At 32.0% G+C, this 14,754-nt stretch overlaps 1 protein-coding gene across 4 annotated transcripts in view; it reads left to right on the top strand.

Moving 5' to 3' along the window:
• The window catches only part of LOC131806994 (basic salivary proline-rich protein 1-like), a 41,395-nt gene that overhangs the window by 17,709 nt on the left and 8,932 nt on the right, over positions 1-14,754 (top strand). For 2 of the 4 annotated variants that reach the window (XM_059131983.1, XM_059131985.1), the window contains exons 5-7: positions 865-1,050; positions 4,215-4,238; positions 4,797-4,955. In XM_059131983.1, the coding sequence (XP_058987966.1) occupies positions 865-1,050; positions 4,215-4,238; positions 4,797-4,955 (369 nt within the window). The remainder of the gene's footprint in view (positions 1-864; positions 1,051-4,214; positions 4,239-4,796; positions 4,956-14,754) is intronic. The other 2 variants (XM_059131984.1, XM_059131987.1) reach the window with 2 other exon arrangements.

Raw genomic sequence — 14,754 nt, 5'->3', positions numbered from 1 at the left:
AAAGAAAATTTATAAAGTATAAAAAAGAGGAAAAACAAAAGGTTTTGTAGCCTCACAACGTGTAGTACATTGTTGCAATATTTGAGCTTTTACTGACCCTTATTTTGTAATTTGTGTACAGCGCGAATATAGCACCGCCTTTTTTCTGTTGAAAGTAACTGCAAAGAAATATTGATGTCGAGTTTGTGATTTTTTATGATTTTCAATTTCACGGTTGATTAGAATTTGAGACAATAAATTTTGTAGTTTCCCCTACTTTTGTATTATTGGCTATGTCACAAAGTCTTGTTAATGAAAAAAAAAAAAAACTATACTCTCTTTTAACAGTATTCTTATTATTAAGGAGTGACTGATCATATGGATAGTGACATACAATTAATTGTTCAAAAAAAAAATTAAAAATAATTGATTTGAAATTGTATTGTCAAAAAAAAGTAAAAGGAGTTATCTAAAAAAACAGAGATTGAGAATTTATTGAGGCACTGATTGCCACGAATATTTGCAACACTATTTTATTCAGCCTAAACTTACATAGATTAAAGACATTTGACAGTCTTATATAAAGGATAATAACCAAAGGTCTCTTGGAATACAAAAGGGCTATCTATATGAAAACATCCCCATTTAAAGAAATCATTCAAAACTTAAACTGAAACTTTTAATTAAAGTGCTATATTTAAGACCTATATGTTATCCTTCTTTTCAATTCATTTATCCATTTATCAGTAAAACATTAATAACATTTGTCAAAAATTATTTTAATAAACTAAGAATTATTATTTCTGTTTAATTTTGTAACTATTTTTATAATATTTTGTATTAATATTGACACATCGACAAATCTACACACCTCTCCGTACATAGATAATTTCGACAAAATTACAATGGAACGCAAAATCGAAAATTGGTTCCCTAGAAAATGCCCACCACAAGCCGGGCGGTGGTGATAAGAAAATCGAAACAATTAAACCTGATTTCAAGGACAAGGCCAAACCCAAAGTTGGTTCCAAGGATAATGTGAAGCATGTTGCCGGTGGTGGTGACATTAAGGTGAGTCCTGGCGTTACAAGCTACATGTTTAGAAATTAAAGCCTCAGAAAACTATAATGAGCATTTAAGTTAAAATTAGTAAATACAATTAAAAATATTAAATTAATATTTGTTATTAAGCATGTTTTAAAGAATCATCAGCATGTTAAACAAAATTAAATGAAATGAAAAATAAAAAAAAATATTTTGAATATTATACACGCATGTGTCATGAGCATGTTGTTAGAAAGAATGCATGTTATTTAAGTTTATGACTTTTAAACAGAATATTTATTATTTTAGACATTATATTTCAAACTAATTATGTGCATCATATTGAATTGGCTATCAATCATAAAAAAATCATTAAAATCATAGATCCATATATAAACTAAAAATCTAATAATATAAAAATTATTATTATAAACCCAATTCAAAATAGAGAGAATATTAAAATGTATAATTTATTCGAATGCCATTTTCTATAGTAAATTACAGAATTTACTTTTAATTAGATTGTAGTTCGGTGTTTTTCACTTCTTCTGGTACCAAACTATTTTGTGTGAATCGTTTTTTAAATGTTCAAGATTAATATTTATATTTAGACCTTAATTGATTGATCTCAATGGGACAGGATGATTGAGAAGCAAAATAGAGCTAAGGAGTTGCTCTGCTTGGCCGAAAGTGGTGGACTTCCCGAATTTGGTTTTCTCCGATGAGAATACATTCGTTGTACAGCAGTTTGTAAACAAACAAAATTATCGTGTTTATTTGCCAAAGAGGTCAACTGAAAATGTGCACCTTCGGTTGGCCATCAGAACTCAAGCGCCTGCCATGGTGATGGAGTGGGCCGATGGTCGCTCTCCGCTCGTATTAATTGACCGTAGCATCAGAATAAATACCGAATATTATCGCAAAAATATTCTGGAGGGTGTATTACAACCTAAGACATGCAAACATTTTGGCCGCAGACCTTGGACATTCCAGCAGGAGCACTATCGCACTCAGCACGCCCACCCAAGAATGGTTACAAAATAAGGTTTCTCGCTTTATTTCCACCGCACAATAGCCACCAAAGGTTGGCACTAAAAAACCAAAGTGTCGATCACCTAAAGCAAGCGCTTCGCCGGGAATGGGCCAAAATACCGCAGAGCAACATTCGGACAGAGTGTGACGGTTTCATTAACCGTTTGAAGGCCATAATTCGTGCCAAAGGTGACCAATTCGAACAGATCTAAACTTATTCTAAAATTTGATGCTATTTCTGACATTTTTTGGTTTCATTCAGTAACATTTGAAAAAAAAATGTTAAAAATATGGCGTTTGACTTTGTTGCAGTTTTTTTATCTCACCCTGTATAAGTTGCCTCTTATTATAACTACTCTAAAGCTATAATACTCATTCAAAAGAAGGTTTATAGTTGGTATAGTAGTGGTGTAGGGTATAATAAAGTCGGCCCGCCCGATTTTCGCCCTTTCTTTCTTGATTTTTTTTTCTACAAAACAAGTAAATATTGGTCAGCTGATATATTTTACTGGACAAATTTCCCCAATACGAATTTGCAAACTCTCAGTAAAACAGACCCCAAAAATTGCTGGCGCTAGTAACAATTTGTGTAATTTGTTTCAACATTTTTCGTAAACGGACGCATCTAATATTAAATGTATTAATTTTTCTCATTGTCTGCTTTGACATGTTCAAAAAAATTGCAACCAAATATTTACAACTGCATTCTATTTTTTTAAGAATAACTTGGTTCAACGAAAATTGTGTTTTTAGGAAAAAGTGGTTATTTTGACATCATAATCTATGTGCCAACGACGGTATTGTCACGTGGTCTCATCGAGATTTTTGGGAAGGTTCCTATTGCTATGATATCTTCCCAACAATCCCTGTACCACACTCTTCATTATCCACAAGGAATCAGGTGAATTCAATATGGGCTACAGACAAGATCTGTTTGATTGATTCCAATCCTAAGGATTAAAATGTATTTTGTGGTTATAATTATGGGTCTATATAACCACATTATATATCCATTACTTCTCATAAGAAATATTAAATGTAGGTCTACTTCTTGGTGTAGTGCTCATATAAATGTTCCTTCTAATTTTAAAGGCCTTTTTATTGTTTCAGTTTATATTTCCTACTAAATGAATTTCTAACCAAATCAAATGCAACTTGACACTTTGTGTTCTTAGTAGCAGAGCCCAGATTTGCTTATTCTCACTCGGGAGCGAAACATGATCGCGAGCTGGATTGCTCGAAAAGTGGGAGTTTTCTACGGTGTCTACTCTTTACTATTTTGCTTTATGTGGGAACACTCTCGAGTTACTCCTGTTTGAAAAATTGGAGCGTGAGTAGAATAAGATTGATAATGAGAGGAAAAAATTGTTTTCTGATTTGTGTGTGTGTATGTTTGTAATAGCAAACAGATTTTGATGTTGCAGAATACTGTAGAAAAGAAGGAAAGAGGGGGGAGGGGGGATGAAAATACACATACATAGAAATACAACAACGGTATAACAAAAACTAAAAGAGTACACAAACTCAAGAGTAGAATCTGTTCGATTCTGAACGAAGTTTGCTGCCACTCAAAAACGAGGAAAATATGGTTGATTTTTCTGCTTCCAAGAGCGCATTCGCTCGAATTCGAGTGGGTTTCACTTTTATACAAATTCGAGCGAGTTTTTAGGGAGGCCTGGTATTTTAAACAAGTTATCACGCTCATGATAGTATTTTTAGCAATCTAGACAAAGGTTTGCTAATCTTTTGGCCTGGCTAGTTGCAACAGCTTTGTTACGTTATGTTTGTCTTTAGAAATGGCATTCAAATAATGAATTATTATAAAATAAGTTAAACTATTAATCATAAGTCTACATACATACATATGTAATCATTTAATATCATTTATCCATACATTATTCTTCAAAAAAATATTTAAAAAAATATAAAATTATATCGATGTACTTTATAAACTATGTATTTTAGTTGAAACTTTTCTTTGCCTCTGAATGATTTTTATGTTTAATTTACTCTTCTCGTTTCTTTCTAACCTAACCAAAACAAAAACCAACAACAACCACAATAAATGTTAAACAATTACTATTTTGATGATTGTTTTTAACAAATAAAAACATTACTCACACTACCATTAAAAATAAAAAACAAAATAACAAATTCAGGAATCCAATGATCAACCTAAGGATGTAAGTAGTTTAGTAAACACTCACACATTAACACATTTTTTTGGAACTCAAAATTGTGAAATATTTTGATTTTTTATTAGAGAATTTTTTAGAAGTCATTATTTTTATTATTTTTCTAAAGAAAAAAAAAACAAATTGCAACTTTTGTACTTGAATCAAGTCATCATAAACATCAAAAAACCCTGAGTTGCTTCCCCCCGAATAAATTTCAGAAAAAATACTCATTTAACACCTAAGGCACAAAAGCTGTAAATCTTGTTGAAAAGCGTTTTTTATAGATTTTTTTATATTTAACACTAAATTTCAAATTAAGTTTTTATTTAATATCGGTTTTTATCTTTCTTACTTGTATATATTTAGTCAACTATACAAACAGCAAAATTGGTTTCATAAAATAAAAACTCTTAATGACTTTTTGATTTAATCAAAAAATATGAAAAAATTAATTGCCAACCAAAAAAGTAATTTGTAATATTTTCTCTAAATATTTTCTTCTTCCTCCCCGTCGCCCCTATTTTCTGCCATGGAAATACTTTTAAACCCTGTTGTCCCGTTTAGATACAAACACAAAAAATCGAAATAAAGGCACAAAGCAAAATCGGTTCTTTGGACAATGTCAAGCACAAGCCAGGTGGTGGCGATAAGAAAATTTTCGATGACAAGGATTATTTGAAAAATATTGAACACGGCGTACCCTTGACCACACCACCGTCTCAGGTAACATAAATGTTAAAATGCTTAAAGCTTCTGTGACCATTTCGCCCTTGTCCATACTGTAATTTCAAGCTTTTTTTGGTTTGTTTTCACCCCCTAATGCATTTTTAAAACGCCGCCGTAATTTATTTTCTTGGTTTCGTTTTTGTTTCCGTCAATCCAATCCCATTTTGGAGTTTCGTTTTTTATTTCAATTTATTTTGTGATTTTTTTTGGAGTTTCGTTTTTTATTTCAATTTACTTTGTTGAATTTTTCTCAGTTTGTTTCAGTTTTTCATGTATGAACTTGTTTTTAATTTTTTCCGCAGTTTTGATTTGTTTACATTTTCCTCCTTCTCCTCCTGTATTGCCATTGTTATCCTTTCCTAAAATAAATTAAGTAAGAAATTCATTTTAATAAGAAATATTTAATATTGTAACTCAGCAAATTTATATTCAAATATTATGAATTTTTACTAGCGTCGGACAGTTGTTTCTGTTTAAATCAGGTTAACAAAATGATCACAATATTTGTTTTTTATTGTGTAACCCCATAAAATAGGCGTGTACCATAGTTTTCCCGATAGAAAATACTTAGTAATGTCTCTCTCACGTACAAATGATAGAATCAGAAAGTTAATCTAGTTCGAATATTGAATTATGTTACTTTTATTTGTTAAGGATTTATCTACCTGATGGTAGAGGGTACATAAGGTACAGCCAGGTCGAACCTTTACTTTTTTATTTCAAACCTATGGCTACATCGTTTATTGATACAGCCAAAAGGTGCATCTTCGAAATAGAAACTAGGTCTCTTTGGACCAAATCCGTTTAAGGACATTTGGAGTCGATCTAAGTTGTCCTTATTGAAGGCAATACCCAATTTGGTCCAAACTTAGTACATCGTAATATTATTGTCAAACTTAGATCGAGTTCGGAGATGGGCAACATCGATCCACTTTTTCTGGGACCGCCACAAAAGAAGCTCGTAATGTTCAAAGAAAATAATTTAACTTTTAGAAAGGATCATTCGGTTTTGTGCAAACTTTGGAAATCCTAGAGCAAGGACAGGTGTAAAAATGGACAATATCGACCGACTCCATCAAGTATATTAAATCGTATAAAGTTTGTTAAGATCGGCCCACTACTTCTCGTGCAACTCTCACAACGGGTGAAAGATTTGAGTAGCCACGAAGCTCGTAAAACGCGAAACCGATTTCATCTCAAAATATACAGCAACACAAGATCTTTTAGTAGAGGATAGATGTCGGTCTCCTCTTTCTGGTACCTTCTTTACAAAGGGTCACATTTTTGGATAATCAAAGCGATTATAAAAAGTGAATTGAGAATCCTATTCTCTTAAAATTGCATGCACCCCTATATTTCATTAACACAAGATCTGGAGTGGGGATGGGATGTATCGCTCCACTCCTTCTGGTACCTCCCACACGACTGGATAAAATTTTGAATAGCATTGAAGCACATAAAACGCATAATGAGCATCCAATTCTTTTCAAACTCCTCTCACTTCAATATCTCTATCAACACAAGATCTGTTGTGAAAATGGTAGATATCGGCCCATTCCTTCTGGGTCAAAATTTTAAAAACCAAAACGATCATAAAATGTGAATTGAGCATCCAATTCTCTTCGAATTTCATTTCAATATTTCTATTAAAACAATATCTGGTGTGGAGATGGAAATTTAGTACTTTTCGCACAACTATAGGCCGCATTTCCAAACCACTACTGAATCTCAAACACAGATACCATCACTAAATATCAGGAATTCAGAATGTTATATCTGTCCCTTCACCCAATACAAAAAGGTAGTGGCATTTTAGTCCAAATATGGGACGCATTTCCAAGCCAGCACCAAATCTCAAACACAGATACCATCAGTAATCTTTATATAAAAAATTCAGAATTTGACCTCTGTCCCTTCACCCAATACCAAATAAAGTACCATTCAGTATTATTCGTACAATTATAGTACACATTTCTGAAACTACCTCCATATGACCAGGCTACACATGAAGGGTGATCCTAAAAACAAATTTCAGATTTTTAACACTATCTGTTCACCGAATACTAAATTGTACGAAATATAGTATTATTTAGTACTTTTCATTTACTTGTAGTACACATTTCCAAAAACACCTCCATATATAAACCTTGATTCTAAATTTCAAGTTTATCGCTTTATCCGCTGAATTAATACCAAATGGTACCACTTTAAAAGTTTAGTACTATTTTAGGACTTTTCGTAACCTTAAAGTTCGAGTTTGATAAAAATGTTCCATAATGATTTGCATCATATCTAGGATGGATGGTATGAAAATTAGGTATATAGTTTCACGTTGCCGTATTTGTTGGACCAATATTGCCGATTTTGGAGAGTAAACTTATTGAATACTTCCTACAAATTGAAAGAAACTTTTATATTTTTTTATTTGGCCTTTTTATACCCTCAGTCATATGGCTAGAGAGGGTATATATCATTTGATACGGTCAAAATGTGCCTAGTCGAATTAACGGTGTTAGTCCCTAGGTCTCTTTGGACCAAATTCTTTTTAAGACATTTGGAGTCGATTTAGCGATGTCCGTCCGTTCGTCTATCTGTCTGGCTGGTGCGCATGATAACTCTCGAGGGGAATATCTGATTTGGCCCAACCTTTGTACATCGTAATATTTTTGTCAAACTTAGATCGAGTTCGGAGATGGGCAATGTCGGTCCACTTCTTCTGGCACCTTCCCCACAAAAAGTCGAAATTTTCAACAAATATTTTTTTGCACAGAAAGAGAAACGATAATCCGGGTTTGCTCCAACTTTGCAAATCCTAATACTTACGTCAGTGCTAGGTCACGTAAGAAAATGGACAATATCGGTCCACTCCATCAAGTACCTCCCCCACAAAATGTCAAAATTTTAAAAATTACAACTCTTATAAAATGTGATTTAAGAGTCCGATTGTCTTAAAGTTTCACACATCCCAATAATTTTATTAACCCAAGGTCTGGTGTTAAGATGGAATATATCGGTCCACTCCTTCTGGTATCTCCCCCACAAAAGGTCGAAATTTTTAATATTCATTAAGCTCAACGCGAAATTAACATCCGATTCCATTTAGACTTTGCACATCTGAATATTTCTATCATCACAGAGGTATGTTATAAAAACGGAGATCGGACCATTCCTTCTGGTACCTCCCAAATAAGCATCAGGTTCTCTTAATATTTCACACATCTCATTATTTCCACTAACAAAAGATCTGTTGTGAAGATGGGATATATCGGTCCACTCCTTCTGGTCCTCCACCACAAAGGCTCAACAATTTTGAATATTCGATTCCATTCAAGACTTGGTTCATCTCAATATTTCCATCAACACAAGATCTGTTATACAGATGGTAGTATCGGACCATTTCTTTGGTTAGCTGCCCACATAGGGTTCAAGATTTTGAAAAACAAAACGCTCAAAGAAAGCGAAATAAGCATTCAAATTTCAAATATACAAACATATTTTGCTAATACAAGATCTGTTGTGAAGATGGTAGCACTACCACAAAGGGTCACAATTTTCAATACTTTTATCTGTCATAACTTGCGAAACAAGTCAGCGAATCTTAACAACTTGCTATATCCAAATATATCTCTCTTTGCCAGAAACTTGAGATGAATATGGAATTATGATTTTCCATAAATTGGATATAAATGTTCGATTTTCTTGTAGTATTGCCCATATTATTTATATGTATTAGATGAAGCATGAAAATGGAATACCGATTATATCTTGTACGTCACGCACATGTTAACATTTTCTAACAATTATCATATATGTCAAGGAAGGAAGTTACCAATATAGTCCAAACCTGACACGTTGCAATATTAATATATTTATTCAGGTCCGATACGAAATGGCCAACATTAGCCCTTCTCCATAAGGGTTTAAACATTTGAATAATCATAACAGAAGTCACAATATTTTTAAATAATCGTACATTGGCTGAGTACGGCAAAACCAACCGATACTTTTTAACTTGTTTCATGGTAAATTAGCAAAGTTGATCTGAGTTTAATTATAAACTAATAATAAACCTAATTGAATCGATTAATGATTTACCAGAATTCGTGGTTTAGGCTTTTCCTCCTAATCAGAAACAATAAAATCGAATGGCTCCTCACTTAAAAGCAACGCATGAAAATAATATTGATTGCAATTCAAAGTAAAAATGTTTCTAGTTTTTTATAATAAACCTCACATACAATATTAAATATTTCTTATGTATTCGCATTTACCTTTGTGTTTGTCTATTTTATTTGATTTATTTTTATTGTAATTAAATTTTATTAATTCAAAATCAAAATTGTAATTATGAAAAGCACTGCACTTAGAACATAAATGATATTAAATGTTCTGTGGCACCACAACCATTTAAATGTAAAACCTCAACCAAACAAAAAATAAAAACAAAAATCAACAACAACAAACAAACCAATAACAACAGTAAAATGCTTTGGTAGTCGTTGAAATTCAAACAAAAATTAAAATGTACAAATCACAAGCAAATAAATTGAATTGAACTCTATTTCATAGTTTTTGCATTTAATTTTAACCAATTTGGTTTAGATACTAACATTTTTTTAAATTTTTTTCATTTGAATAAATAAAATCACAAAAAAATCAATCATCTTCAAACACATTTTACACATGACACACATTCAACACCTTACTCATAAAACAAACAAAAATATGTGTTACTTAATTTTTTAGGAGATATATAATAAGATGATTTCGATATTGTTAACATAACAATTGTTATATTGGACTAGGCATAGATTAAAATTTTCAAACAAACAGCAGTTTAAACTAACATTAAAAAGAAACACTTGTTATATTGGACTAGGCATAGATTAAAATTTTCAAACAAACAGCAGTTTAAACTAACATTAAAAAGAAACACTTGTTAAAAATAGAAAAGAAAGACAAATTTTGTTGTAAATCATATAACTAAATATATTATTGAGTTGGTAAAGTCCTAGCAGTCATGCATCGCAACAAACAAATAAATTAGCAAGTAACGGATCCAGTAAGTAATTTTTATTATAAGCAACTACTTAGGAACCTTTTTATACATTCCACCAAAATTGAAAAAAAATGCATTCCATCTGCCCGTCCTACTTTTTATACCCTCCACTATAGTATGGAGGGTATATTATTGTCATTCCGTTTTTAATACATCGAAATATACATTTTAGACCCCACACAGTATATATATATATATATATATATATATATATATATATATATATATATATATATATATATATATATATATATTCTTGATCATTAAAAAATTCTATATCGATTTAACGATGTCGGTCCGTCTGTCCATCCGTGGAAATCACTCTAGCTTGGTATTTGAAGTTCGAAAGGGATATAGCAGCCCAAGACAGAAAATTGTCTGTGCAGGTCCACGTCTTCGTATAGCCCCGATATAACGGTACCTCCCGATATTCGGCATTTTGATGATTTTAGCGACATTATTCACCGGAATTATTTCAAATTTATATCAAATTATATAATTCCGGTGAATAATGTCGCTAATGGTTCGTAATGGATACTGCAGCCTATGACAGGAGATTGTTTGTACTGGTCCACGTCTTCGTATAGCCCCACAAAATAGTACCTACCTATATTGATGATATTATATTGATGATATTATACATTATTCACCGATTTTTTCAAGTTTCGCATTTGAATATTGTAATTGCTTATGGCAAAAGTTGCCTATGCAGGTTCTCGAAGTCGTTTAGACCCTAATATGATGGATACATTTGATATTTTTAAGATTTTTTTTTTTTTTGAAAATTTCTAAATTCGTTCCAAATGGTGGAGGGTATTCAAAATTCGTCCCGGTCTAACTTACAGCTTTTATACTTATTTGATATTGAAAAGGAATACACCGGTTCACATCTAAGTATAGCCTCCAGCCTCCATGAGGATACCTCCGGACCCAATGTCTATCCAAATGGCATTTCGGAAACTCACTGGTAAAATTATTCAATGTAGTGAAGTTACCTGCTGTCTGAACTTGTATTGTGATAAGAATATTTGTATCTACTGGTTTGATATTATAAACTATAGATGTTTATGCTGAAAAAGGTAAATGCTTAAAAGGTGAAACATTCACATATATCCACCAACGCCAGGTATATGTTTCGATTTCTTTGACTGGCGCCCAACGTTTGTTATCACCGTACACCGTACTATTTTGACCATTTTCACTTCCTCTCTTTTCAATTTCACTCTTTTTTTTAATGGGAATGGATAGTAAATCTCTTGTAAAACTAGTACGAGCACTCTCAATCAAATGTAAAATCAAGCAAAACGAAGCTCAATAATCCGATATGGGTCCAATAAACATTCAGTTGAATATATCTCTAAGAAACAAAAAAATATTCCAAATCGAGAGTACGCCTTTTATAAAGGATGTTCTGAAGAGTGAATTTATATTGACAACGTTCGACGATGATGAAGTTAATCGGACTTCAACCCGTGTAGACAAATTACCAAATTGCTCTTCGAAATACTAAAAAAAATTATAGACTACTAACTAAAATATATATATTATATGATTTACAGCAAGATATATATTGAAATAATCTGAAATTGGCATATACTTACTTACCATTGTAAACAATTTATTTTGTCTGCGTTTTATGACTTTTATTTGTTTTTTTTTTTTATTCTATTTTATTTATTTCTCCATATATTGTTTTAATTATGTTTCCTTTAGTTTTTCAAATCCCCTCTAAGAGAAAATCAAAAAAATGAATTTCTACTCCCACAATTCGAAGTAAATCAAAATTTCTCAAAATAATTCCAAATGAATTCTAATTCTAATATTATTGTCTCCTCTTTCTCTCTATCTCTATCTAAGAATAAATAATTAGATGTGAAAAAAAAATAATCTAACTTTTACTGTGAAAACATACCAATGTTATTCTTAATTTTCTTTCTTTTTTCTTCCCATTCTTTTTTTCCAAAAAACACACAAAAATGAACAAACAAAAACACATAACAATGAAATAGAGCTCACAAGGGCGCTTAATAGCGACAATACATCTTGAATTCGGTCTTTGTACCAAAGATTGTGTGTGTACCGAAGTATTTCGTTCGCTTTTTAAATAGATGCCGTAGCAACCCCAAAAGAAATGAAATTCTAAAAATTCAAAACCAAAAATATAAAGCTCAAAGCCACACCCACCCAATTAAACCTACTACTACACACAATACAAAGACACTTTTTTTTATAATTTTTATGTTATCAAATTAAAAAAAAAAAAACAAATACAACAAAATCCTGCTAGAAAAAAGTGGCCAAATTTAAACCCCAATAAAATGAAGCCTAACACACTTTACAAAGCGTAACACCCCCCCTTAAACATTTCGAAAAGTACCTAGTTTTAAACTAAACGGATAATAACAAAAGAACATTGACTTAATTAAAAACAAAACTTAATTATTATATTTATTATACCTAATATCCTATTTACTAAAAAAATATTAAAGCAAACCTCATAAATCGTATTCTTGTTTTAACAACAAAATAATTGTTATTCAATTTGTTGTACTATAAAACAAATGTCAAAAGAACGTATATATGAAAATAAAAAAAGGTTTTTATTATATAAATGCTAAAGCCAAATTTTAAAATCGAATTTTTATCTCTTATCTTACTTTTATTTTATAAATCACACAAAAAGCTTTAATATTTGCTCAACTTGAATAGTTTTAACCTAATTTGTCTATCGTTTACTTTTTACCTTCTCAATGTTTTGTTTTTTGTTGTAAATACACTTCATTATAATTTTAGTAAAAAGAAATAGTAAATGAAAGATTTTGATGGAAAGTAACTAAAAAAGAAAAAAATGGATATTTCTTTGAATATTTGAATGTTAAATTAAAGGAAACACTACCACAACATTAGAAATACTGAAATTCGAATCCAAAATATCACTACATTTAGGAAGATGTTTTTTTAGAAAAGTTTTATATGTATAATAGACAAAAAGTATGCAACCATTACTGTCTTGAAGTTTTTACCTTCTACTACTTTAAAAATATATAAAAAATTTCGAAAAATGTATTCCATTATTTTTTTTTTAAAGAATGTTGAGAAGTATACCGGTTGAGAAAAAAAAGGCAACAATATGCTTGCTTGAGGTGATCGACACTTTGGTATTTTTTTAGAGCCAATCTTGCTTTCCAAAATACTCCAGACACAATAGTCCAACGAATTGGTATTCGGAGATTTTGGTGGCTATTGTGGGCTGGAAATTAAGCGAGGAACCTGATTTTGTAACCATTCTAGATGCCACGGTCCATTATAACGGCTGTTATGGCGGCCCACACCATCACCATGGCCGGCTCTTGAGTTCTGGTGCCCAACCAAAAGTGCACATTTTCAGCTGACCTATTGGCAAGTAAACACGTTCATTTTGTTTGTTTACAAACTGCTGGACAACGAATGATCTGTCATCGAAGAAAACCAAATTCGGCAGTTCACCACTTTCGGCCAAGCGAAGCAACTCTTTAGCTCTTTAGAGTCTATTTTCTTTCTGTTGCGGTTGTAAGTTTTTGCACTTTTTGGAATTGCAATGGCTTTACCCCGAGCTCATTTTTCAGTATTTTCCGAATGGAATATTGCGATATGCTCAGCTCACGAGCCATATTTCGGCCACTGCGACGCGGGTTTCGATCAAGTCGCTTCTTTACTTATCGAACCATTTCTGCTGATGTTCTATTTTCTTCCGTCCACTTCTTTGACGTCGGGCTACGCTACCAGTATCACGGTAACGAGCAATGGTACGAGACACAAAAGATTTATTCCCATTTAAATACTGGAGTGCTCTAACGATAGCCACTTGTGGTTTTCTAGCCAAATATAAAGAAATAACACTATCACGCTTGAATTCCATCACGAATAACTTTTTTTCTAGAAAATTCCCACAACAATACTGGAATAATTTTAACAGCTGTCGAACGAGTGGCTTAGAAATGACAGCAGTCTGAAGTTGGTTGCATTTTTTTTCATCTCTGCTATATGTTGCCAAAGAAAAGAAATCTCCATTTTCATTAAAAGCCCTATACTAAATCTTTTGAAATATATCTCGGATGCCTTTGAGAGCTTTTATTGTGCAGGTACATAGAAGGCTTTTTCTTCTGGCTTAAGCCATAGACGGGCCTCTTTGTAAAAGAGAATCAATTTAGATCAATTTCGATTCATGATTTATACTTGTTCACCCGACTCTTCATTGTTCTTTTACGAAGAACACAACGATGACTTAAGCCATTCAAAACATGTTCTTATGTCCTTTAAGACTATATAAAGGGCGCTGTTTCTGGCAGCGGTATTTTGATGACTTTAGCGACATTATTCACCGGAATTGTTTCAAATTTTGAATTGAAGTTCATAATGGGTACTACAGTCTATGATAATGGTCCCCATATAACGAAACCTCCCGATATTTGGTATTTTAATGATTTTAGCGACATTATTTACCGGAAATGTTCGTTCACATTCGTATTTGAAGTTCGGAATCCTTACTACAACGTCTTGTGTAGCTCCCGTATAAGGATTTTCATATAAGACGAATTTTTAGTCATTTCTTTTTACATTTTTCAAGTTATTTCCAAATGGTGGAAGGTGTTAAAAGTTCGGCGCGGTCGGCTGATTTTTTACTTGTTTATAACTTCAGCCATAAGGTTATACTACCAAAACGTGCCTCATCCAAAAAACCGTTCCAAATCCATCTGT

This window comes from Musca domestica, unplaced genomic scaffold (genome assembly GCF_030504385.1).
Source record: "Musca domestica strain aabys unplaced genomic scaffold, Musca_domestica.polishedcontigs.V.1.1 92, whole genome shotgun sequence".
NCBI classification, from domain to species: domain Eukaryota; kingdom Metazoa; phylum Arthropoda; class Insecta; order Diptera; family Muscidae; genus Musca; species Musca domestica.
The sequence above is the reverse complement of the archived record's forward strand: the minus strand, read 5'-3'. Positions and strand labels throughout refer to the sequence as shown.